This window comes from Melozone crissalis, unplaced genomic scaffold (genome assembly GCF_028551555.1).
Source record: "Melozone crissalis strain CALT ecotype California unplaced genomic scaffold, PUWL_Pcris_2 ptg000027l_1, whole genome shotgun sequence".
Lineage (NCBI taxonomy): Eukaryota > Metazoa > Chordata > Aves > Passeriformes > Passerellidae > Melozone > Melozone crissalis.
This window is the reverse complement of record NW_026535805.1, coordinates 74,934,245-74,961,261: the sequence shown is the minus strand read 5'-3', so window position 1 is coordinate 74,961,261 and position 27,017 is coordinate 74,934,245. Positions and strand designations below refer to the sequence as shown.

The 27,017-nt window shown below is 36.5% G+C and overlaps 1 protein-coding gene across 1 annotated transcript; it reads left to right on the top strand.

The window, feature by feature from the left end:
• Positions 1-526: 526 nt before the first annotated feature.
• On the top strand, positions 527-26,323 carry TTK (TTK protein kinase). Its single transcript, XM_054279996.1, has 21 exons — positions 527-671; positions 931-1,156; positions 5,321-5,427; positions 8,993-9,136; positions 12,239-12,347; positions 12,463-12,538; positions 12,620-12,717; positions 13,245-13,344; positions 14,063-14,180; positions 15,516-15,697; positions 15,815-15,951; positions 17,362-17,488; positions 18,564-18,656; positions 20,363-20,520; positions 20,606-20,757; positions 21,944-22,068; positions 22,378-22,458; positions 23,698-23,874; positions 24,178-24,268; positions 24,486-24,583; positions 25,693-26,323. The coding sequence occupies exons 1-21, from the start codon at positions 527-529 to the stop codon at positions 25,780-25,782; spliced, it is 2,634 nt and encodes an 877-aa protein (XP_054135971.1). The 3' UTR covers positions 25,783-26,323.
• Positions 26,324-27,017: the final 694 nt, after the last annotated feature.

Below are 27,017 nucleotides of genomic sequence, written 5' to 3'. Positions count from 1 at the left end.
TAAACCTCCTTTCAGAAACTTAAAAATAGGTGTCACTTGTCTTTGTCCTTTGAACAGAGGAGAATGAATTCTTTTCTGCTTAACCCACTGTGAGAACTAATTGCTGTAACCTGTGGGAAAGAGTGTGGATTAACACTGTGTGCTGAACTAAAGCCAGCCTAATTATGAGTACACAATGTGATTTCATGTGATGGACTGGAAGCTCTTTCAGGCAACACATCATACTCCTCATTTTATTCAAATGCTCAATATACCTGATTGGAAAGGGCTACTGTGGAGCATGAATTAGGATTTGGGTGGATCATTTAAGTACCAATTCTTTTTATTTGTCCAAGTTGTCTTCTGCAAAGTAGTTTACTTGTATAACTACATTGACAAAGGCTTAAATGGAGTATTTGTTACATAATGTCCTTGAGTCTCAAGCTCCAAATGATACATGAGAGGCTTTCCCATGGTAATTCCAATCAAAGTGAGCTACAACAGGGTTCTTCAGTAACTCCATTGTTTTTTAACCTTGTGCCTGCAGATGGAGGAGACAGACCTAAGTGAAAGAGGATTGCCACAGATTACATCAATCATGAATAGAGTTAGAAACTTGAAAAACAAATACAGAAATGAAGAGAATATCACAGATGAATTTAACTATACTAAAATCTCAGCTGATACAACAGGTATTTGGTTTTGTTATTTTACTGTCACTGATGCAAAAGACTGAGTGAAAGAACAATTAACTGAAATGATTTCAAGTTTAGTGTTTCTTTAATATTAATGACCACAAAGCTAATTTCATCTCTCCTTATTTCTTAGCTCTGTTGCTTTAATCTTGTTTAAAAAATAGTCAGTAACTGTCTTGCACAAAAGCTTATAAAAAGTGTTTTCTTCTGTACATGTTTGCTGCTCTTTTAATCTCATTTTTTGTTTTTCTGTCAGATAACTCTGGAACTGTCAATCAAATAATGATGACAACAAACAATCCAGAAGATTGGCTATGTTTTTTACTTAAGCTAGAGAAAAAGGGCGTTCCTCAGATGGATGTTAGCCTACTCAATAGACTCATTGGCCGTTACAGCCAAGCAGTGACTGCCTTGCCTGCAGAAAAGTACAGTCAGGATGAGAGCTATGCTCGCATCCTTGTGAGATTTGCTGAGTTGAAAGCGTAAGTATAAATTTTCAATATGAGAACTATTAATTCTATTTTTGAATTAAGGTAAGAATACCTTGTTTCATTAGTGTTTTCTGCAACAAATTGTCATTTTGAGTGTGGAAGGTAAGTAGCTTTGGTTAGTCAGCTTATCTGTTGTTGCCACAGTACTTGTATTTTTTGTGTATGCTAATAAACATGATTGTTTAGAGTTATTTGATTTAGAGGTGCTAATATACTACCTTTTTTCTTGGTTCTTTATGTAAGGTAAAAGAGGGAATAGGATGAAGTCCTTTTTTGAGCTTTACTTTAGTATGCTTTCCCTCTTACTAGACAAGATCATCAGAGTTTGATTAAGTTAACTGCCTTAGGATAGGAAGAATGTCTCAAAACATTCTCTAGTTCTACACTTTGAAAATTAGTTTTGGTTGTGGTCTTTTATTGCTTTATTCAGTCCAGATTCAAGCAGTGTGGTTGTAGAGGCATGTTCAGACACAGGGTTATTATTGGAATTTTTTTGATAAGAGGTTCTTTTGTCACTTGAAATAGTGCAGCAAATATTTTGATGAAGAGCTGTATTTAAACAGTGCAGCAATCTATCAGAGCTGAGCAAGTTATTTTCCAGTGAACGTAGCTGATCTTTTTCTTGTATGTTCTTCCTCTATTTAACTTTTTGGCATATGGTTTCATCTTGCAGTGTGATAAATGTCTGCTTCTCTGCGCTGTCCTTTGCATGGACCTTGCTGCATCACTGTTACTAAAAGCACGCAGTGGAAGTAATCTGTTGAATCTCCTGTTGAGAAACAGGAGTGAATAATGACCTTGTCAATCTTCAGTATCTTGAAGAGGGAAGGTGTTTTTGTGTAAGTGGAGTAAGGAATCTCTTCCAGAAAGGTTTAAAGATACGTTGCAAGATGGCATTCTTATTCAAAGATCAGTTGCTTTTCCTCAGAGCAGAAAATGTTATATAGGTTTCTGGATCCTAGTTTGTGGAAATTCTTTTCCTTAATAGTGGTCAAGTCACATTTGTTATCTCATTGTAGGAGAGTTTAAGTTCAGAAAGATTATTTCCTACCTCCCTAATCACTTGGACCTATTTTCACTTGATCTTTAGAACATGGTTTGAAAGGTGGGATACTTTTAAGATGTGTGCAAGAGCATCATCTTCAGTATTCTGTGTGATGTATTGCAGAAAGCAAAACCAAAGGGGCTGTCAGTGGCTTGTTGATACATCAGTAGTATGAACAGTACTAGTTGTGATGTCTCACTGAAATACCTTCAGTTGTTTCACTGCTGTAGCCTAGGGACCTTTGTGGGAAAGTAGTCTGTCTTGTTTCACTATTAAAATGCACTCTGCAGCTGTACTAAAATAACTTCTACTTTAGTACCAGCATTACAGAATTTACCTATCTCGTGAAGTAGCTCAGGTCTGCTCTTTTTGTTTTCTGCTGCATATTTTTTAAATTAGCAAATATCATCAGTCATATGTTTCTTGACATGCCTAATAAAAATTTCTTTTAAAAAGATGAACAAGCCACTCCAAACTTCTTTTAAAAACTATACCCACCAACATCTGATATAGCTTCAATCCCACTGGAGCTTCGCTATAGGATCTCCCTAAATGATGGTTCCTCATTTGGAAATTACTTTCAGATACTAACTTGTTCTTAATAATTTTTATAATCTAATACTTTCTTGTCCAGAATAGTGTATAATATCAATTATTTATGTGAAACTACATTTATGAACTACATCTGTAATGTCATCAGCAATGAAATTACTTTTGGCTGGTTGAACCTAAAAACCAACAATGTTGATTGTAATTTTTGGAGATTAACTTAATCAGTTGCTACTTATTTGGATCTTTTGTGTTTGGCATGTTTACTTACTGCTCATAACTTATTGTCATTACTCATAATTTTTTTGTTCTCAATTTCCCTGGTGTCTACACTCTACCTTCTCTGCTCCTGGCTGTCAGTTTGTCTAGTACTATATATTTTTTCTTGGGTTTAGGTTCTGTTCAAGAAAATCCTCTCATCTCATGACTTTGTCGAGTGCTCCTAGTTTATTTTTTAGCTATTGCAAGTAAAGCAATATTGATACTACACGTTAAGTGACACTGATAGGTGCTCTGATACTAGCTTGAGTGGGAGAAGAGATGTGCTTTTCAGTAGACTTGTTTGCTGTTCTCTCAAATATTCCACCTAAACAAGGTGGAGGAGAAAATCAGCATCACAAACTTCAGAAGCAGTGGCAGTGGCTTGAGATTTTAGTATCTACTGCCATCAACACTAACTTGTTCTGATTGTAGAATGCTAAGTGCTTGGAATGGATCTTGAAGATCATCTAGTCCCAAGCCCTCCTGCTGTAGGCAGGGACACCTTTCACTAGACCAGATTGTGCAAGGCTTTTTCCAGCCTGGCTTTGGATGCTTCCGGGGCTCGGGCATCCACAGCCTCCCTAGGTACCCTGTTCCAGTGTCTCCAGGATTACCTCTTTATTGTCACTACCATAGTTTAGGCCACCTGGCTGAAGTTCCTTCTTGCATTTTGTATCCATTTTTCCTAGTTCTACCACTAGAGTTCCTGACAATAAGTCCCTTTCTGGCTTCCCTACAGGCCCCCTTCAGGTACTGGAAGTTTGCTATGAGGTCTCCATGCAATCTTCTCCAGGTGAACAGCCTCAACTTTTCTAGCCCATCTTCATAGGAGAGGTGCTCCAGTTGCCTAATCATCTTTGTGGCCCTTGTCTGGACTTGTGCTAACAGGTCCCTGTCCTTTTTTTGTTGGGAGCTGAATGTAGAGTCTCAGGTGGGATTTCCCAAGAGCAGAGGGGCAGAATCACCTCCTGTGACCTGCTGGCCATGCTCCTTTTGGTGCTGTCCAGGACTCTGTGTGGCTTTCTGGGCTCCAGGTGCACACAGCTGGCTCATGTTGACTTTTTCATCAGCCATCACCCCCAAGTCTTTCTCCCCAAGCCTGCTTGCAATCACATCTCTGCCCAACCTTTAGATGAGAAAGTGGATTATTCCATTCTTGGCACTGGACCTTTTTTGTCCTGGTATCTGCTTTAGCTGCAGTCTGGCTGTGCCAATACCTTTTGACCTGTTGTGATACCAAGATTGTCTGAAGAACCATTGAGTGTGCTCTGAAATAGTTGAAGACTGCAAATGCTTCTATGATTTTCTGTGTTGTACATTTTCAATGTCAGACCTGCTCTTGTGGCATGCTGCTGGCTGTAGCACAGTGCCACCAAGCGTGTGACACTTGGTGCCTATTGCTGGTGTTAGGTCTTGTTCTGTGTACTGCTATCCAAGCTGTTGCTGCTTTCTACAGGAACCTGAGTTTTAACAAGCTCTTTGAAAGTGAATGTAATGCAGTACAGCTTAATTTCTCTGGCTCAGACTTTGCCTGCACATGGGTTATTCTGTGCCTGTCCTATTGTTTTGGATGATCAGAGCTGAGTTCAGTTAAAGCATGTGACTCTGGTTACATGCCTAAGTAACATGAACAACTTCTTTCATTCAAAATTTCATAGAATTCTACTGAAAATGTTCTTTACCTTTCCACGTTGTATTTTTCTGTACTTTTATTTTGAGCCATGGACATAAATTTTTTGCTCTTCCCACTTCTAAGTGGTACCTTTGGGTACCTGTTGAGTCAAGGGGGAACTTAGGAAAGAATTCTTTTATCTCTTGATTACATTGTTGCTGGTAAAAGTGTTAAGCTCCTTTTTTTTTTGTTGTCAGTTGAAACATAATATTAATGTATTATGTAGTGATGTAGATTTAGGCCTTTTGTGTCTTGACTGGTATTTGCAGAGGCTGTAGTTGCTCTCAGATATTCAAATGTTGGTGTGCTGTGTGAACCTGCTCAGCAATCTGGCTGAATGTAACACTAGGATTAAAATTTGCCAGAAGTAAATGAGCTATCAAGTGTGGAAGGGCTTAAGGATTGAGTCCTTTGGGTTTTGGGAAAGTTCAGCTTGATGTCTTTCAATAATTAGAGTTTAAGATTGTTTGACTACTTGTAGTTCACTGATTACTCTAAGGAAAAGGGAAATCTTTAGCCTATAGGTGGGCTACTTTTTCAAAGTTATTTAAAGGCTTTATCCAGTACATAGAACTTCATCCTTCTCGGCTCTTCACCTTGTATAACTATGAATGTGCTGTCTTTACAGGCTTCAAGATCCAGAGGAAGCACGGGACCAATTTCATCTAGCCAGACTGAACTGCAAGAAATTTGCTTTTGTGCATGTGGCTTTTGCACAGTTTGAGCTATCACAAGGTGTGTAAAAAAACCAAAACAACTAAACTTGTTTGTGTTGCTGTTCTGTGTTGTTCTCCATTTTGTTGTTTTAAACTTCTGCTTCCTTACATAATTTGTAAGTAAACTGATAGGCATTGAATCAGAAAGAAACAAATTGGGATTTTTTAAATTGAAATTTACTGAGAATGTGTGTTCACTTTTAAAGTGAGAATATGCACACAGATCATTGGGGTTTTTTTTCTGTTTTAGAAATAACTTTCAAACTAGGTGAAAATTGTTAATAGTTTCTACTTTTCTAATTTAGATCTTGCAGTGGAAGGCTTTTGAGTAAGGCTCCTCCTGCATGGAAAAGTGAGGCTCAAATACTTTGTTTGCTTGTGGAAGAAATTCTGTCCTCTTCCAAAAAGCATTTGTAGATTGTTTTATATTAAACCAAAACACACTGTCGATGTGCAATTTGGTTGCCCTGGTACTCACTGGCAAGGCTGTCTTGGCTGCCCACAGGCTTGTAGGCTTGTGTTTTTGGATGTATCTTTTGTTTCCATGGGTGATTTGAGCAGTGACATATTTTGCCCTGGGTATTTCTTCCTTTGACAGTTTGCTCTGTACAGAAAGGCACATTCCATGAAAACTGTTTTCTTATTTGAATGGAAAAGACTTGATGAATATATTAATTTTTTTTGTGATTTGTTTTCCTTCATGTTTTTTCAATATCATGGAAGTTATTGTATATTGTTGTATGTTGTATATATTTCTCATACTGCTTAGTATGAGAAATTCTCCCCAAACTGAGCTACACTAAATAAATTAATCTGTCTATTCTACATTCTAGATTCTGAATACATATTTCTGGTTATCTGTCTGTCTTTACTTCTGTTTATTTTCCACTGATAGTGGTTTTGTCTATACATTTTTGCTTCAGTGATACTTATTAACTGTATTTTAGGATATTGTTTAGATGCTCAAAGTGTGGCCCATGAGGCAGAGCCATTTTGTTAAAACCAAAGTAGATACTCATTTGTCATCTCAGATTTTCCAGTTTTTCTTTTCTGATGAATTGATTGGCATTAGAGCAGGAAAGGCCATGAACCAACTCTCCCCTCCCAGAAGTACATGTTATGTTTTGTGAATGACTCCTGTAGAGGATGGGGAAAAAAAAGACAATAATTTGCATGTTTGTCTTGAAATTGCACAGTTTTTGTGTTATGCCTGAGTCAGTTATCTGAGCAGTCTTGTTCTAATATAAACTGGGGGTATTGAACTTCGAAACAGTAGTAAAAAGATGATGATAATTTATTTAGTGAGCACTGGATGTTTATTTAAACAGATAATTAAACACTAATACTGCAATAACAAAGATATTGTTAAATAAGTGTAATAAAACCTATTGTGTAATTTAATAAAGTGTAGAAATGCTGCTACAGATTACCAGTGACTAAACTCATCCTGTAGTTATGGGATGTGTCCATGCAGTATTTTACCTTACTTTGACAGTAAGTAATCAACCTAGAATGAAGTGCTAATCCCAAAGGAAAGAAGCCAGTTATGATTGGCTTTGTTTTATCTGCAGTGTGCTCTCTGATGTGTATCTGTTACCCTTGAGCTGATCTAGGTGTCCTTTAGTAATGTGTAGGGAGCTGCAGTGTCCCTGCTGGGTGCTCAAAGAGGATTAGTGGGACATGTGAGTTGTAAATTGTTACTTAAGAGTGCTGTTCCTTTTTCACTGTGTCCACTTAGGCCAGAGGGAAAGGAGGGTAGTGCTTTGTTGCTTCTTCATCCTGGTGATTTCAGCAGTGCTTGGCACACCTGTCAGTGCTTTCTTTTGCATTAAGAAGAAAAACTTAATTGCACGTTCTCTTCCTTAGCTCACAGTTTTGCTCAAGATAAAAGCTCAGGTTGTGAAATTAGATTTGGTAAATTGATGTTGATTTCTTAATAATTGAATATTAGTGACCTGGAAATGGGGTGACACAGTAAAGGTGCCATTCTGTTTTTTGTGGCTCTTTTTTTACTAAAATACTGAGTAAAATTTCATTTAAGTCCCCCAGATGAAGAGTTGTCTTGTCATTACTTGGGTACCTTGGGTGGTGTGTTTGAGGATGATTTGCTGTGAATTGGTCAGAACTCATGACCATAAAACTCTACTCTTGACTGTTTCAAATCTTATGCCAGGATGCTTGATTCAGGCTTTTGACATCTGATGAAGTGGGCTGGTTGGAATTCAGAAATATTTCTGGCTTGATTTTGTGCCTTGGTTCCTCATCTGTTAAGGAGGATGAAACAGTTTTTCACATACATGTTTTGATGTCATGCTCTTTCTTACTCAGGGTACTAGGAGGAATTACTTCCAAGTAGCAGGTCTTGTTGAAGCAATGTGTGGTTACTAAATATAGCAAAAGGTAGAATCAGAATGCTGGTTTAAGGATTCTTAGAGCCTATCCACTTTGCTAATGATTTAGGAAAAAAAACCAGCATTGGACTATATGGTTAAAAACCAAATTGTAACAAATTAGCACAAAATTTATTTAAAGGAAATTATAGCTCATCTAATTTTAGTGCTTCCTTGCTTCATGTTTGGCATTATCCATTTAATATTCTTAAAATAGATTACTTAAAGCATAAGTTCCTGGTACCTACACTGCACTTCCACCATCCTGAACTACAGGCAACAGTGATGTCTAACTTCATTTATGAGTGGAGTTTTGAGTGCAGGGGACATGTGTATGCTATTATGCATATACTTGAGTATTTCTTATAATATGTATGTAGCATAAAGTTAAGAACCAAATGGTTTGTTTTGCTGCTTTGGAATGGAGGAAGAAGGGCATTTGGGGTTTCAGGGGCATTGACAGCTGTAGCAAACCATTGCATCATTTTGCCCAGATGTTCTTCAAACCAAGTGAAGTATTGTGGTTACAGTACACTTTTTTCTTTATTTGACTTTTTCTAATAGATGCCAATGTACATGTTTACATATGTAAATTGACTGCTTCAATATGGTTTGTTAACACATTCCCTTTCCCACTCCAGCTCTCTTCAAAGTTCTCTGTTTATGCCATTTAGTAATGTCTAAAACTGTAATAAAAAATATCCTTGCTTTTCTTTCCTCTTTTTTTAACTGTAGTGCTGTCTAGAGTTTTATTTCACAACAGCTGGCTTTAAATGTGATTTCTATTAAGTGCATTAAAGATGTTTGATAATATATGCATAATACAATTTTTACCTGGTCAGGTCTAAATGGAAGTCCATAAAAGTTATATTCCTTGCTGATATGACAAAAAAAAAAAATAGAATGAGTACAATTTTCTTACAGTTCCTATAACACTAAAGAAAAATACTGAGAATACATATTTTGTGACTTGGTGTTCAATTTAATGTGTGATTTGCTTTTAACTATTTCCAGGCAGTTTCCTTAAAATGGCAATGTAAGGGGAGGTGTCCCTAATGAACAATGGCTTCATAGAACTATGCAAAGTGAATATAAGACAACATGAATGTAACCATCTTGTTAAAAAAGTCTTGCCCCAGTGTAATTGTTTTTTTTTACTTCTGTGATTTCTAACTCTGTGCTTCTTACACTTAGAAAATGAGAAGAAGTGTAAGCAGATTCTTCAGAAAGCTGTGGAGTGCTCTGCTGTTCCTCTGGAATTGTTGGAAACTGCTCTGCAAAACTTGCATTTGAAAAAAAAGCAGTTACTCTCAGATGAGGAGAAGGAGAACTTTGCAGGTAATTGCAGTTTCTTAAAATACTGGTTGCTTATGCATGTTGTGATTCTAGATTGGAAAAAATCACTAGTGTTTGTCCCTTCTAGATATAAACTCAGAATCTCTATTGCCCAATAAACAGATATATTTGTATTATAAATCTCATTCCTTCAATGCCTGTTTCCATCTTCAGTGCAGTGACTGCAGTTTGCAGGAGCTGTGTTATGGTCAATCCTGTGATTCTGCAGAGGGTGTTCCTCTGGCTGTCAGCAGGGATTTGCAGTTTGTAATAGAGACTGACAGCTCTAAGTGTGAAGTAAGAGCTACTGTTGGTAGAGAAGAATTACAACTGAAATATACAGACTAAACTATATTATATAGGTTGTTTGGAGATGTATCTTGTGGCAGACTGGGAAAGCTTTGACAGTCATTTCAGTGAAGTCAAATCTAGGAAAAACAAATTTCAACTTTATTTTGGACAAAACCCATGTGTTTGTCAGTACAAAACTGAAGTGCTTGGCTGTATTGTAAATCCCAAGTGATCCTTTTTGATGGATATATATTTTCAAAAAGGGAACAGTTATTCCTTGAAGCTTTCAAGAGAAATTTTTTGGAGTGGAATTGAGAAAAAATATGGTTTGACTTCAGCTTTGGAGTGTGTGTAGCTAACTTTTTCAAGAGTGATGTCTAACACTTCCATATTTTTGCATTGTGTGAGGACAGGATTAATGTGAAATAGATCGGATTTAACTTCCTTAGGGATATGTCATCAGGAGTGGTGTTTGAGATTTGCTTGGCACCTATTGAATCAACCTTTGACTGAAACACTAGTGGGGGTGAACTCTTTTAATAGTATTCAACTATGGCATTAATTTCTAATAAACTCTATTTTCTGTCTTATTCTGTTTATCATTAATTGGATATAGACATCATAAACACCACTGCTGATGTACTGTGCCACAGAAGAATATCTTGAAAGATACCAATACCCTTCATGGATTGTAGCATTTTTTGCTGACATTATTGACTTGCTGCTGCAGGGCTAAGGAAATACCTGTGAGAATGAATGGCAACACTCTGCCTGCCAGTTAGGAAGCAGTGAACTGTGGGGCAGGAGTAGGCTCATTTATTTTTTCATATATATGGGTTTGTAATTAGGTATTTGAAAAATGCAAACTATTAATTTTGTTATTTAAAGATTAAAGTTTAAATGGTAAATAACACCAGACTTGAAATATCTCAAACTCTGGGACATAAAAGGGGTAAATCACTGAATTTGGCTTTAAGTGAATTTGTATGGTCCTCTGGAGCAACAAAGGCTATTTTAGTACATTGGCATTTAGGTATTTTTTGTATTACCATTTGAAGAGCTGCTTTTGAAAGTTTTATTTGAAAATATGAATGCTGTATGTGTAAATGCATTTGTTCACAGCTTCAAAAGATTATACAGAATGTTTTTGACAGTTAAATGCTGTTAGTGTTGTGATGTAAACATAAACCATGCATCAAGTCTAGAAACCTTTGGTCTAATTCCTTTTTTTCCCTCTTTCATTCATGCACAGCAATCTCAAGTATTTGACATACCAGGTGCAATCAAGTATGTTCAGTTGGGAAAATGGAGTTTAGTATTTCAGAAATGCAGAACCACTGTAGAATTGTTTTGGGTGGAAGAAAGCATTAGGTCATGGGGTCCAGCTGTGGTAAGGGGTACCATAAGAAGCAGACAGGCTGTCTTAGACTGTGAAGGAGTAAAGGTATTGTAGATCACCAGCTGGCTGTGAGAGTCCGGTGGCCAGCTTGTTGGTTTAAAAAAAAAAAATCTTTGGGGAAAAAAGTGTGAGTTGCATATGTCAGATGGTGATGGTGCTGGGTTGGTAATAAAACACTGTACATTGAAGCACTTGTTTTATTTAAATGAATGGTTTGGTCTATTGGCATAAGTAGTTCATAAAACGTTAAGTATTGGAAATAGCCAATACTGCACTGTTCATCTACCAGAAGTCTGACTTCTGGCTGAAAGTAGAAAAGGGATATGGGAGAGTTGAAAAGAAAAGTGAAATCCATTTTAATGAGCTAAAACAAATTTAAAAATGGTGAGTGTTATATAAAAGTCCTTAAATTGGAAGGCTGTGGATAGCTGTGGATCTTGTTGGTTAAGCAGACAATTTCCTATACTGACAATTTCTTATACAAGGCTATGTGATGTAAAACATCATATTATATAGTGTCTTAGTTAGAATCTTTGAATGGTTTGGGTTGTAAGGGACATTGGAAGAGACATCATCTAGTTCCAACCCCCTGCTATGAGGCAAGAATACCTTCCACTAGACCAGGTTGTTCAAAGCTTTCAACCTGGCTTTGAACACTTCCTGTTGCCTTTGATTTTCTTTTTTTTTTTTAAATATGCTCTTTGGTGTCTGTCTTAAAAAAAAATCTTGTAGCATTGAAGAGATCCTAATCAAAATAACCAGATACTAATTTACATTTTTGAAAAAGGGTTTATGAGAAAAATAGCTGAGTTCAAGTGATTATTGTTTATCTGAAGGTGCTTAAAATAGCTTGTACTCCACATTGTTCCCTAAATGATGAATTAAACTGTGTTGTAATGTGAATGTGTGTTCATTAAGGTGTTGATACATTTTCATTTGTGTATTCTGAGTTCTTGTGGTTTCTTTGTCTCTAAGAAATGTCGTTCCCTTCACCTGTAGAGAAAAATAATGTGGAAGACAGTGTTGTTCTGAACTGTTTATTTGTGGGTTTGAGGTTCTATAATGACTTTTCAAATAACTTGAATTCTGGTTGTGTTTATATCTGAAATATATACTTTCACAAAGTTTAAGTTGACTTGACACTTAATTTTAAGATTAATGTACAACTTCATAAAACTACTGCTAAATATTCATTGATCAAGCAAGAGTCTCTTCTGGATTAAGATGGGGCTGGTGAATGAGCTTTTTGCTATTGCCTGCCTTGATACTCCCTGACATTGCACAGCTTATATAACCACTCTCAAATTTGCTGTCAGTGAGATCAGCTGGTTCAATTTAGCCCAATTAATTGCTTAGAATAACTTAGTTGAATTTGTCTGATATGATCTGAATGATTCTAACTATTTTCCCTACAGTATCAAGTACACAGGAGTCTGGACTTCAGAATATAGGTGGAAATCGCAGAAGCTTAAAAAAGAATGATTCTAGTGAAAATTCTTCAACTATTAGCAGATCTTTATTTAGGTAATGTCTTAATTTCTTATTTAATGCCTTATAACATCATTTAAACTGAAAGTAAACGCACACACTGCAGTGTTGTGTGTTTTGTGGGGTTTTTTTGTTTATTTTTTTCTTTTAGGGAAGAGAAGTCACAGGAGCTGGGTGCTCTAGTTAATTACCACAATCCATTGAGACCACTAAACAAATCTAACCAGGTAAAGCATGTAACATTTTCTTTAAAATCTTAAGCTCTTTATTTTGCTGTACACACCTGGTAACTTTGAATTTGTTCTAAGATTTGCCCATTTGGGAGGATTCCTATTACCCTGGTATCTGATGATGGTGATGACATGGAGGATTCAGATGGCCCACTCAAGGCCAGTGTTACAGAGAGGTATGGTTATTGGGTTTACCTACAGCACCACAGACTTCAGTAGTCCTTTTCAATGATACTTTTATTGGGTAGTGGAAATGTCAGATGTCAATATCAAATTTGACCTGAAGGATAGAGACAATTAGTCAGTATAGTTGCAATGGGTAGTGCAGTAACCTTCTTCAAATCTTATGGAAATTCTTTGTATGAAAGCATGTGAAGATGAAGAGAAAGTGTGTTCTCAGTAAGCTCAAAAGAAATGGAAATTAAAGTGGAAATAAATTTTGTTCAAAATATTTAAGTTTATGTAGTCCAGTTTTTTAAAAAAAGGAGAAAATACAGTCTTGTAACTCAAGATATTTTTAAATCCTCATTTTGTAGGACTTCTTTGTATTGGTTCTCACTTTGCTGGGTGGACCTGCTTTTCTGTTTATTTGAAACTTGTAGCCAAAAGTCCTCACACAATTACTTTTTTCATCTCTTTCACGAAAAAGACCATTGCCCCACTGTGTTGGCATGTGATGTAACTAAGAATGTTACTTCAACAGGCAAATGTCCAGCTCCAAACAAACAGCCTTTGTTGCACCTTTTCCACCATCAACACCGAAACCTTGTGGGCGTGATTCATGCAGCCTGGGAGATTTGCAGGTAACTTAAATGTTTTTTAAATACATGAAGGAACTCTAGCTATCCTATGATATTAGTAAAAAAGATAATAACAACTTTTTCAATTCAAGAAAGAAATAATGTAGGATTTCCCTTTATGTAATCATTTGTGGATAGAAACATTCATTATGGCTTTTAAATTTGAAATTTGTTATGCACAATAGGGCATTAAAAAAGAGCTTTCTCTGCTCCTATCATATGTACTGTTCAGTGGGAGTGGTGTTTGGAATATGATTTTTGAAGAGGAGATGAACAGATTTCAACTTGACTATAGGACCTTTTTCAGCAGAAGTCATGAAGTTTACCATGGGAAGACCCTATTTAAGGAAGTCGATTCAACTCAGTGCTCTATGGAGCCTTAAATTACTGCTTTTGATAGAGATGTTTTTCATCAAAAACCAAATGTCTGGCATTACTATGTCTTATATTTTCATGTCCCATGTCCCCATCTGCTAAAAGAAAATTCCAGAGTAGAAAGCACTTAGGCCTTTATTATAGAAACTGGATTATGAAAATTCAGAATGTGGATGTATTTAAAAATAGCATCAGTAATAGTTGTCTGTGTAACCTGCACAGTTCCCTGAGGCATGTTTGCTTTGCTGTGCACCTGCCACTTAACCACCTTAAGGAAATGGCTTTTGTATACTACTCCTGAGTTTTCCTTTGATTCTTTTTTTAAGATGCTTTTTATGTTCTTTAGTCCTTAAAAGAAAAAACAGCTTTACAGATGTTGGATGAGGGCAGCTCAGAAACAGCTACCAATTCAACTGTAACTCTCAAAACCAAAGTGGATGCAAGTCTTGTGACAAAAACAGCAGGTAACTATTAATGTCATATCTGAGTAGTTTGAAACAGAAGGAGCATTGAAGATGTGCTATTCTGTATTTTTAAAAAAATGTGTTGCTAAATGTTTTTCAAAAAGTGGAAGTTACTGCATTATTAACATACCTTTGGAGAATAATTCTTCAAGTTCTTTTAAAAGAAGTTTTGTTGTATTTCAGAAATACTTCACTTAGATATTGCATGGATTTTGACTGTTGTGTGAAGTCAGCTAAAAATAGGGGTGGTATTAGATTACATTCTGTTGTCTTTCTGGAAAATGTTGTAACCAGCTTGGATTTATAGCAAGGATTTCAGGGCTAGTAAAATCTAGAAAGTTGCTATTATTTATTTACCAACTTCATGGAATATGGAATACATGTACTAACCTCCTATGGTTAGTTGCTAACTACTTCAGTGTTTCATCAGAAAGCTGGTTCCCTAAGTGGTGTTCTCATCCTGCTGAAAAATTAGGTGAAAATGTCTAATATTGCAAGAGTTAGATGTAGGATTTTATAAGTACATATATATTGTAGGAAAGAAACATTACAGTTGAAAAAAATGTAATTCTTTTTGAACTTCACTGTCCTCTCAGCTCCTCAGTGAGCTTTTCCCACTGACTTGCATTGGGAGCAGTTTTGTTTTAGGTCATACTTGCCCTGTTTGTGCTTCATTCATGTTTCCAGGTTAGATGTTGGTTGAGGTAGTTGAGTCCTTCAGCAGTTGACTTGCACTGAGCTGCTCAGCATGGGATGTTGCTTTCTAGTAATTTGAAAAGAAAACTTTTCAGGCTTGTGAAGGAACACTCTTTAAGCTGTGCTGTTTGCAGCTTGCACTGTCACATCCCACCATTTCACTCTTGTGCTACCTGTGCAAAAGGAACCAGGAGACAGTGCCAAGTCCCTTTAGGCCTCTGGCTTCAGCCATTGCACTTGGATTATAGGTTGCCTATTGTTGCAGACAACAGACTTCTAATTTGGAGTATGGTAGTAAGCTTATCTTCACTGCTTTATAAACCTGCTCCAAACCCCGGGATGTTGTAGTATGATTTGTGAACCTACTCTCATTGCCTGTGTTGGTGTAGGACACAGTTGCATCTCTGTTACTGTTACAGTGTTATCCTAAGACTTTTTGAAGAAAGTTGCCATTTTACTACACTGAATTGAACATGCTGTTGAGGACTTCATTAATGTCTTTTAAGGCCTAATTCCAGTAAATCATCTGTGTTTTTAGTCTGATCTAGAAAATGAAGTTAAATTATTGTAGTAGCTTTTCAAGTGTTGAATATTGATTCATTTTAATAGTCTGGTTTTTGGGGTTTTTTTTTTCCACAGAAAGTAAAGTTCAGCATCTGGAGCTGAAGACACCAGAGCCCCGGAGTCTGGAAAGTCAACAACAGCAATCTAGTTTTGGTGAAAGCTATAGAAAGCAGTTGGAGCAGATTAAATTAAACTGTGTTAATGCCAGAAAAAAAATGCCAGCTCAAGAGGTGTCACAGAAAAGCTGCTATGGAGAGGTAAAGTAACAAAAATGTTACATGTACGCTAGCAGCCCTCTCACGTTGAAGAAATTATTTCTGTGTTCTTAATTGTGGCTCCTTGTGTGATATAATATCTTGCTTTGCCCTTTGTAGGGAAAACAAATGAACATTGAACAGTCTGGTAATCCTGTTTCAAGACGATCATCACCATCAGATGCTGTTTCCAAGAAAAGTGACCCATTGCACGTTTATGGAATACCAAGCACCACATCTAATGATTATATGGCCTGGTAAGCCTACTATAAGGTGGTAGTTGATCTCTGGAAAGGTTTAAGCAGATTTTTACCGGGTTTAAATTTTTCTTTTCAATAGCGAATATTCCAAGTGCTTCTGTGAAGTGCCTGACTTTGAGATTCAGATTGCATTTAGGGACTTTGCCTTTTTGGGCAGCTTTTCAGCATTTGAATATTTGCCATCAAATCAGTAATTCCCTAGTAGAGTGTTTACTTTTTTCACTGATCCCTGCTACATGACACTTTCTTTTGGATAAATTATGTGGCTGAGAGACTTTTTAGATTGATAACAATATATCAGTTTATTTCCCATGATGCAAGTGTCTGAGGTTTTTTTAAAAGCACTTTGATAAATCCAGAAGCTTGCAGAATTAAGGACTTATGTTTGGAAACGGTAGCATTTGTTTATCCATGTTACCTTAAATAAGGCATAAACCTCTATGCCTGTGTTGGCAAATCTTTCTAATTATATGATTACTTTTTGTTTTCATAAGTCTCTAGGATGAATCATATAGGTCAAGGTTGTATGCTGAGTAAGTACTGTTCCTGTTGGTAGGACCTCTGTCTCTATAGCTGCAGAATTCAGACTGTAGGTAGGGCATGCACCACATAATTTCATGAAGGAATGTGATAATAGTCCTTGAATAAATTCGCTTTACTTAGTTTGTACATGCTAAATATGCAGAATTGCTCAGTTTCTATTTCTCTGTTTGGACTGGTTTCCTTTTTTTTTACTTCTGTGATTTTACTCTACCAAATAAATCCTAGTTATATACATTTTTTTTTTTCCAGTTCTGATCTTGGCATTAGTTTCTGTAAATACAATTGGGGAAAAATTTAGTATGTTTAGAAATATAACTAAAGAGATGGTAGACACATCAGGAGAACAAATAAAAAAACCATAGGATTTTTTACAATCTTTCGTTTTCTTAAATCAGTGATCTTTCTGCTCATACACAGTGTAGCTAAAACTCTCAAGGCAATAGTGAGAGTTTTTGAAGTTGTCTGTCTTAATATGCTTACTCTAAAAATAGGTAGTCTAAAAAGTTTTTGACTAAATAACAATAAGCTGGAGAAGAGTAACTGGCTCAAACTCTTAGTCAGCTCTTCTAGTTTTATAGTTCCTTCACTTTTCAGTTGTTGGGAAGTGCCAGCTATTGTCTGAAAATAGTGAGTTTGTGTTCTTAAAAGTATTTGCTAAGTATGTTAAAGTTTCAATGTACTTTTGAAAGGACTTCTAAATGAAGATGTTGAAGCAGTCAATGATAATTACTGAATGAAGTGGAGGCTTGAGCTCTTGCTGGTCACTAGGGTTTAACTTTCAAGAAACAGTGAAGATTTCAACTTTGTTGTTAAAATAATCTTAGAAAATACAACTAATGCAGATGCTGTTTATTTTTTTGTTAGTTTCAGCACACCAGTTGTAAAGGACAAGTTTCTGCCAGGATGTCAACTTTCTACTCCCTACAGCCAGTTCCCATATTATTTACCACATACTCCAGCAACTCCATTTCAAAATCAAGTTGGCTTGCAGGTAACAATTTTCTGTCATTTTAGCACATATTTTCATTGGGAACTACTTTGGGTAAAATAAATGTGTGTATATATTGTTTTCATCTGAAGTTACTGTTCATCTTCCTGGAGGAGTAATGGAAAGTAGTCTAGTATTCCTAAAATAACTTTCTTCGTTTGTATGTCTCAATTTAGATGACCTAAGTCAGATGTTGAAAAATCAGTTCAATTTTGTCAAAATGCTGGAGCCTTTATGTCTAAGCCTTTTCTAAGCAATCTAAGCCTTTTCAGGTCTGTCTTAATGACACAGAGAAGAGCTAGAGCCTCTATTTTTGTTCTGCAGTGCTTTTACAGTATTACCCAGTACAGTACCATTAAAGAGAAGCAGTGTGTGTTGAAAATCATGAGTTTGAGGGAGGCAAAAGATTGCATTTCTCCTCCATTTTTTTTAGATTTCACAAATTTTGATACATTTGTTGTGGCCTGACATAATGCAAAAATGGGTTACCTTAGATGTGTTGCATATTCAGGTAGGAACCTTCCCAATTGTAGATAAAACTGGGGGATAGGTTTAAGTGTCCTACCACAGGATAAGTATTATAAATTTATAAATCCAACTTGAGGCCTTTCTATGGCTTGGTGTAGCAGATATGGGCAATGCAGGCTGTTTCAACTTCACACTACTGCAGTCTTTTAGCTATTAGCTTCAAAAAGAATGGTAGATGGTTCCAGTACAGCTCTTAAGTTTCATGCTGAGACTGAAAGTCTCTTGGATAATGTAGTTTCTGACATTAGATGTAAAGAGGGAGGTGTCTCTAATGATTTGGAAAGCCTTATTAAAGAAGATCCTTTCCTTGATTTCCAGTGTGGGGAGCATTGCACCTTTTACATGAGTGCAGTGATGTTACATGCCAAATGCTGATCAGTGTATGGGGATCTAGCTTTCATTTGGAGTTTCTTTACTGCTTCTAAACAACTTTATCGTCTTCAGAAAGAGCAAGACAACTTAAAGCATTTTAATGTAATAAAAAGTAGAGCCCTCAAGTTCTGTTGCATGTACCAATATTTATTTCTTAACCCTTTCTGTGTGTGCACAGGTTCCAGCTTCTGTACCTTCACATGAATGCCTTGTCATCAATGGAAGAGTTTATACAGTGTTAAAGCAAATAGGTAGTGGGGGCTCAAGTAAGGTAAGGTGCTCCTTTATCCTTTTAGGCAGTCACTCATTTACACAGTACTACAATCTATTATAAATGTTGAAATCACCTAATGAGTGCCTAGTGTTAACATGTACACAATATTTGACCCAGGGAATCTACAACTTTGCTGGTGTGCCATGCTTAGACTTTTTGCTCTTGAAGATAATTTCTGTGGTAGAGTAAGCATTAAAATTCCTGGTAGAATCAGCTGTTCTGTTGTAAGATGTGCTGCATTGTGTACATCCTAATGTGAGAGGCTGTTGTTTAGAGCAGTGTGAGTACACTGTTGGGAAATGGGTGACTTGTAAAGTTGATTGAGAGCCTGAGGGAGACAGACCATCTCTTAACTACTTCTGTAACTTGTGTGAGGAGTAGAGTTGTAGCTATGTCTGAAGTGGTGAGTGAGATGCTTTTTACATGGAAATCTGGGGTCATGGGAGCTTGGGAAACAATATTGGCAAAATCTCTTGGGCTTGTTATAGTTCCTTAGTTTCTTAACAGCATAAGCAGTTTAGCTGGATGTTGTGGGGGACTATGTCAAAGGCCTTACAGAAGTCCAGATAGATGACATCTCTGTCTCTTCATTTGTCCACTGATTTAGTCCCTTCCTCACAGAAGGTCACTGGGTTGATCAGATAGTCTTGCTTGTGGTGAAGCAGTGCTGGCTCTTTCAAATCACCTCCCTGTTCTCCATGTGTTTTAGCAGAGCTTCTAGGAGGATGTGTCCTAATGATGCCTAATTTAACTAATTACTTAGAGGTCTTGCCCTTTGTGAATCCATGTTGACTGTCTGATCATTCCATTTCAGTTGTATCCAGTAGGATATTCTCTGTAATTTTTGCAGCAACTGAGGTTAGGCTAACAAGTTTGTAGTTTCCTGGGTCTGCCTTCCCATCCTTCTTGTCAGTTGGACTAATATTAGCCAGCTTGCAGTCAGCAGGGAACTCCAGAAAGAGGAGCTCTCTGTTGCCAGTGAATGGTTGTAGAATGAGGTAGGATGGCAGGGACTTCTGTGTATCACTCTCATAGTCTGCTTAAAACAAGGCTCAAATAGAGCAGGGTATGCATGAGGTTTTGTGTTTAAATATTGCCAAGGATGGAGATTTCATAGCCTATCTGGATAAGCAGTTTTTCTGTTGGTTTATATGACAGTGAAAAAATCAAAACATCCAATTGTGATTTTCCTTGTTGTTAGCTATGTCTGTTGCATCTCATACTTTGATGGTTCAAGAGGAGTCTGTCATACCTTCTCTTTAAATAGCTGAAGACTGCATGTAAGGTTTCCTGCAGCCTTCTCATCTTAAGACTAAATGAGACTTTGTGCTGTCAACCTCTTCTAATGTGCCATGTGATCTAGCCTCCAAATGATCATGGTGTGACAAAGTGAATGTGTGAGGGCAGATCAAACCTTTTATCTCTGAGAGTGTTATTTCATAATCTTTATCTTAAGAACACTGCAGACTCATGATGTACTACACCTGGTGAAATACAATGTGGCACCAAGATAACTTCTGATAGAGGGTTGTTTCTGTTGTAACTGGTGTCTTTGATTTTTTTTCATGCTGACTTGTATGAATTTCTTCATATTGTTTCTTCCTTTTGAAAAGGTAGACTTTGGTATTCAGGCTGAGTTGAGATGAAGGACCGTGGTACACTCGAATTAGGGATGAATGAAGTTAACTGACACTGTTTTGTAGGTGTTTCAAGTACTGAATGACAAGAAGCAGCTGTATGCTGTCAAATATGTGAACCTAGAGGAAGCTGATCAACAGACTGTTGAGAGCTATAAGAATGAAATTGCTCATTTGAGTAAACTGCAGCAACATAGTGATAAGATCATCCGCCTTTATGGCTAGTGAGTAAATACTAACCTTATTTAATCAGTGTTTCACTGTAAAAAGATATTTCCTTCACTTTTAACACACATGTTTTATTTTCAGTGAAATTACTGATCAACATATCTACATGGTAATGGAGTGTGGAAATATTGATCTCAATAGCTGGCTTAAAAAGAAAAAAAAGATGGATCCACTGGAACGAAAGAGCTATTGGAAAAATATGCTGGAAGCTGTTCACACAATCCATGAATATGGTATTCTTAAATAATTCTAGGTATTTGTGTAGGATATATGGCAGATAATGTCTCTTGTTTTAATTTTGGAGATGGTATTGTTTTTAATGTTGGTGTAATCTTAGTGATCTACAAAGATGGATATTTACTGTATTTAAAAAAAAAGCAGTGATGCAAAAAACAAAGTTAAATATTGCTCCAGAGACAGGCTTGGTTAACTCAAGAAGGATCTCACAAATATACTGTCTATGTAATGCTATCTGCTTTCTTTCAACAGCCAGAAAATATTTTCTGTTTTAGACTACCTCGTATACTCCCGCTTGTTCTCTGTTAGACTCAAATTTTAGCCACTCAGTCTCTCCATACTTAACTTTGACATTGACAGCTCTGCCATCTTGACTTTGACAAAGTGTTTCAGCTTTCTCCTAGACTTCTTCAGGCCTTCCTCTCCCCTTTACCTATATAATTGTGTATGCATCTATAGCATCTATATTCTGTTTGTTTGTATAGTATAAAGGAGAGGCAGACTGGGATCCTTTCCTATATAATAATGAAGTGAAGAGTAGTACATGTAGCAGAAAGCATCATCTATTTTAGGACTAGAACATCCAAAAATATAGCAAACAGCAAAACCTACTGAAATTCAGCAGGCATACATATATGTGATGTTTTGAAAAAAGCCATAGATTTTTGTAAAATATCAAGATAGATTGGTTGATTATGTAGATAGTAACCAAAACTCATGTTAAATTGTGCAAGCAGAGTTTGTGAGAAGTCAGTTGTGTATATTCCTTAGTGAATGGTACCTTTAATCAGACTAAGCAATATAATTTTATTTTAACTCCCTGCTTAGCTAATTAAAGAGAGAATGACAAGCATAGACAGGCCACTGAACTGCTCCAGAGCAGCAATCCAGTGTGGCTATGTGCCCACAGAGCTGGAGTGTCTGTCCCAGACTGAGACAAACTCTGCAACTCAAATTGCTTGGAGCTGTTCTGGGGTACCTGCAGGTTTGATTAAGTAGTAATTCTAACTAAATTCATGCAAGTTAAGAACTCTTTAGGAAAAAATGGAGGCACTTTTGTGAAATCTGCAGAGACTCAAATAAAGCCAATCTGCACCTTCTCTCTGTGCAAGGGTTATAGGAATTGAGTAATACTAAACCTTATGATAGTAATTTGGATTTACTTTAAACTCTTTTTTACAGGCATTATTCACAGTGATCTGAAACCAGCAAACTTTCTGATAGTTGACGGAATGTTAAAACTAATTGACTTTGGCATTGCAAACCAAATGCAGCCAGATGTGACAAGTATCATTAAAGATTCTCAGGTGAAATACTTCTGGAAAATTGATGTCCATTTTTCTGTGAAATGCAATAGTACCTGCTGATAACTTTGATTGTAATAACCTCAACGACTATTGAAATCTTATGCTGAATGGTTTTATATGTGTGCGTGAATATTTGTACATATTGTTTTTTACATGTTTTAATGAAAAAAATAATAATGGCATTCAACCTTAATAGAAACCAACTTTTAAGATGCTTTTCAGTGTTTTGGGACAGAAATCTAAGTTTTATTAAGTTAATTAAATTTAATGTATGCTGTACTTAAAATATTTTTTCATTTTTATGGTTAGGCTGGCACAATGAATTATATGCCACCTGAAGCAATAGAAGATATGTCTTCCTATGGAGAAAATGGCAAACCTCGTTCTAAGGTAGTATGATCTTTTTCCTCCTATTCCCTTCATGCTAAGAAGGAAGGAATTCAATCACATATCTTCAGATTTTTTCAAAATCTTCCACTGAAACTTGACCACAAGAGAATTTATTGTGCTGTGGTGGTGTGCAGAGTTGGAAGGTTAAGCTTAATCTCCCTAACTACCCAAAAGCATTTGGCAGACGGTGTTTAGAAAAATGTAAATGCTCAATTACTGTGTAAAATTGAAAGTAAAACAGAGGCACAGGCTTGGGCATTTTAGGGCCACAAATGAGTTCAGTGTATCCTATTCATTTTTCTCCACTACACAGTATTGTGTATTGTAGAAAATTTTATAACCTTACCAGGGTAATGGAATGTGAGTGATGAGAAAAGTCCTGAAGGGAAAGCATTTTTCACATTGGCAGTCAAAATTCAATTGAGGGTTACATGGTTTGGTGCAAAAGTATTTAAAATCCACATGTACTCGCATGTACATGAAGATTAACTTTTTTACAGTTGAATGGAAGTATTATTATGTAATAAAATAAAATCTTGGCTTCCTAAATAGAGAATAAAATATTTCAAAAGTGGATTTTTTTTTAAGGATGGTAGTTTTTTTACCTTTTTTACTTCTAAATTAAAACTGCATGCAAAGTGCAGATTTTTTCAGCTCATCTAAGCAGAAGTCTAACCACTGTGCTGGGAGTCAGGTTCTCTGTATGCATCTTTCTCCACTTCCCCCCTCTCCCCCACTCTGTGCTTCTCTTAAAGTAATTCATCTTCAAAAGGACAAGTGCAAAGTTGTCCTGCAAGGACCAGCCTGAGTGACATAGTTGAAATGTGGATCTGAATCCTTTAAACCCAGGGGAATTGAATTGTGGCTTTCCACTTAGGAGACATAGCAGTGATCTCTCACCATTTCCTGGATTTAAATAATTTAGTATGCTTTTAGTTGTGTTCATTTTTAAATCTGAAATTAGAATCCTGCAGTTTGACTTGTTAAGGACTAACTTTATTTTTAAGTTAGTTCTTCAAGTAAGTTGGTTTTCAAAAATAGTTTAGAACAATAGTTTTCTTACGGAATATCAGTGAAGGAAGCCACACTACTGAGTAGATAATGGCATGCTGTCTTGGTGATTTTGTGTAATAGTAACAAAGCTCTCTTACACAATGAAAACTGTACAAATACGTGATAAATTGACTGAAGGGCCAATTTCTTAAGTAGAGAATAATTTTTTTTAATTTTTAATACTAGATAAGTCCCAAAAGCGATGTGTGGTCACTGGGCTGCATTTTGTACTGTATGACGTATGGAAGGACTCCATTTCAGCATATAACAAATCACATCAATAAAATGCATGCTATTGTTGATCCAAGCTATGAAATAGGGTTCCCAGATATTGCTGAGAAGGATCTTCAAGATGTGCTGAAGGTAACTGTTCCTTTTGATTTAAGTAATGGTAATTTCTTTATTTAAAGCATATTTTATAAAACTGAATGAGTTGTGCTTGAGAGACTTTTTCCACAGAGGGATGCTCACTGCTACTTGTAGTAACAGGCCTTATTCTGAAAGAAGAACTAAGCTAGAGCTACTCATGTAGTTTCCATATTAAAGTCTCTTTTCAGCTCAATACCAGCTAAGTCCTTTGGTTCAATAATGAAAGTAAATACTGTTAATTCCTAGGACAATTCATAATTTATAGGCAAAACATTCTTCCTCTTTCTTCATTTGCAGCGCTGTTTAATAAGAAATCCTAAAGAGAGAATTTCTGTTTCGGAGTTGCTGGTGCATCCCTATGTTCAAATTCAAAGTCATTGTCCAACAGGTACATTTATTTTAAAATACATTTTTAATATGCATTAGAAACCACTTCACTCTTAGAGGTACTATGAGCTTGTTGGTGTGACACAGTTTTGTTTGGTGCCTACATCTGCTTCAGAGAAGACTTCAGTATTTTCATTCTTAAACCTCTTGCAAACTGTCCTGGCAGTTTTTGTGCTGATAATGTATATAATTTCACCATAAGTATAAATTACCTGCAGGTGTCCCAAATGCAAAAGGAACAACAGAGGAAATGAAACGTATCCTTGGCCAGCTTGTTGGCTTGAATTCTCCCAATTCTATTTCTAGAGCTGCGAGGGTAAGTAAATTGTCTTTTCTATTTTGTGTAGTAGTACATGCTCATGCAGACCAAGGTTAGAATGTTTAGTAGTGAAAGATGAAACAATACATATATGAAATCTTCAGCCATAGCTGGGAAAACATTGCATATCTTAGCGCTTCTATTTGCAAGGATGCAGAAATTCTCTACATTATTCTGAACTGGAAGGGTTGAAATGTGATGGGTGATGCCAGTAATTTTTCCTTTTAGTTTTTTCTTTCCTTTCCACCTCCTGATAGATCTGCTTTGCTTTTAAGCAGCCCCTCTGTGGGGGTCTTCTAATTTAAGAACTCTCACTATGGAAAAATTATCTCAATTGATCTGTTAAGTGTGCACACTTTTGGACTGCAACTGTTCCTGCTTCCTGGAAGTTGCTGAGCTGTTAATGCCAGTGCTATGTGTAAATTAGTTCCTCTGTGTTGAAGTACTGCAGCCTCTGTTTATTGCCTGAAAGAAGCTGGATAAATCTTCAACTCTGTTCTTTCTATGTGTGTCTCAGAAGTGATGGTGTAAAGTATACATAAGACCTAGAGAATGCAAAGCTGCTTTCATGGGGAGGAAAGCAAATTCAATGCATATTAAATCTAAAGGAGTTCATGCGTACACTTCTAGTTGCACTTGATCTGTTTTGAATATGAGGGTGAACAAGTAGTTTATTCTTCTAACAAAATGGTGATTTGGCTGTTTGTGGGCCAAGTATCTGAGTATCTCATGTAAAGCTTGCATGCCCCCAGTACACAAATAACTCCTTCCATGCTGAGGTTTCCATAGTGGAGACATTTCATAGAGTGAACTTGATTTTTAGATCTCTCCAGCTCATTTGTGCCCTCCTGACTTGTGAAACTCTATAACTTTGCCCCCACTGCAAAGTCAGCATATGTGTTATCCCCTGGGCATTGCACTGCATTACAGCTGGTACAACTAAGCTGTCTTAAGTGTTTTATTTTTTGATTTGACAGAACAATTTTAGTATGGAATATTTCAGTATGTGATGATTTATTTCAAGTGTAATGCTTGTTGTATAGTTTGAATCCATGTGCAGTACAACTGTGTTCACCTGAATACCCTGTGTGTTTGTTAACTTGCAGACTTTATATGAACAGTGCAGCAGTGGTAAAACTCTTGATGTATCAGCATTTGCAAAACCTGGGAGTCAAAAAACATGGACAACAAAATGATGTGCTACTGTTCAGGAAGCAACAGATGTCTGGTCTATTCAAAAAGTATTTTGTGCTGCTAGCTTTTAAAAGGACACTCAGCATAAAGTTTGCATTTTTATATGTTTGTTGTGTTCTTTTGATAATGATTTCAGGTCATTAAAAAGAGCTTAATTGAATGCTTTTTACTGTGGGCTCTTTCACTCCTTGCATGCTGCTTGGGTTGAGCAACAACAATGGCTACTTGGTGATTATGGTCTGTGTTACTTACAAAGCACTACAGTGTCTGGAGTACACAAACTTGTATGAGAATCTTTTAAGAGGAGGTCTTATGAGAAGCTAATATAAAAAGTTCCCCAAAAATGCCAACTGATGTACCTGAAAAACATGGAATACCTTTGCTAACAAATACCTTGCTAACAAATACCTTGGAAAGCAGCATTCTGTATAAACAACCAGTTACAATATTGGTAGATGCATGTAAATGTCACCCAGTTTTTGAGCTGTTCCTGTGGTTAAGTGTTATGATGGAATCATCAGTACTGTGTTGAAGTTGTATGAATAAAATGGCTCTTGTTGTATTAAAAATGCTATTACAAGTTTAGTCTGCTTTTCAAATTTCAAAATAGAAATTCCTTCAGGTTTCACAATGCTAATAAATTACTAATTTGGGTTTTTAAAAGCATTGATACTAAGCATTCTCTAAAATGCACTGAATGTAGGAGAAGTGGATTTTACATGATTGTTATTGGATTGGTTAGGTTTTAACTGAATTACATTTCTGGTGTGAGTGTATGTTCATGCCTACCCTCCTTTGTTTTGGATTAACTGTGATTCTCCACATTACGCAGGGAGAGTGATCAGAGTGGGAATTATTCCTGACAAGCAGGAGGGCTGAAGCAGGGGCAGAGAGTTTGTGCTCCACTGCAGTGTTGGAGCACACAAAGAACAGCACATCTCCTTCCTAAGAGTAAACCTGGAATGATAAACTTGAGGTGTTGGTTATGTGAAACAGGGTGTGGAATCTCAGTCATCTGTCAGGATGGGGGTAGTTGTCCCATATTTCTAGTGAAAAAGGCTTGTTCCCCATAGAGATCTTGTTTTTGCTCATTTTTTTTAAAGACTTGGTGCTGTTGCAGAAGTTCAGAGGCATTTCAGGCAAAAGGAGTACCTTATGCCTGTGCTAATTGTACTCCACCTTTTGTTTATAGTTTGTTATATAGATATTAAAATTTTCAAAGTTGAAGCCAGTGAAG

What these genes read in the sequence shown, in the direction of transcription:
- TTK (XM_054279996.1), top strand. Translation starts at nt 527, where the DNA reads ATGGAGGAGACAGACCTAAGTGAAAGAGGATTGCCACAGATTACATCA. An exon ending in AAGGCCAGTGTTACAGAGAG is followed by an intron (nt 12,718 to 13,244) that starts GTATGGTTATTG and finishes TTACTTCAACAG; the next exon opens with GCAAATGTCCAGCTCCAAAC. An exon ending in TCTAATGATTATATGGCCTG is followed by an intron (nt 15,952 to 17,361) that starts GTAAGCCTACTA and finishes TTTTTTTGTTAG; the next exon opens with TTTCAGCACACCAGTTGTAA.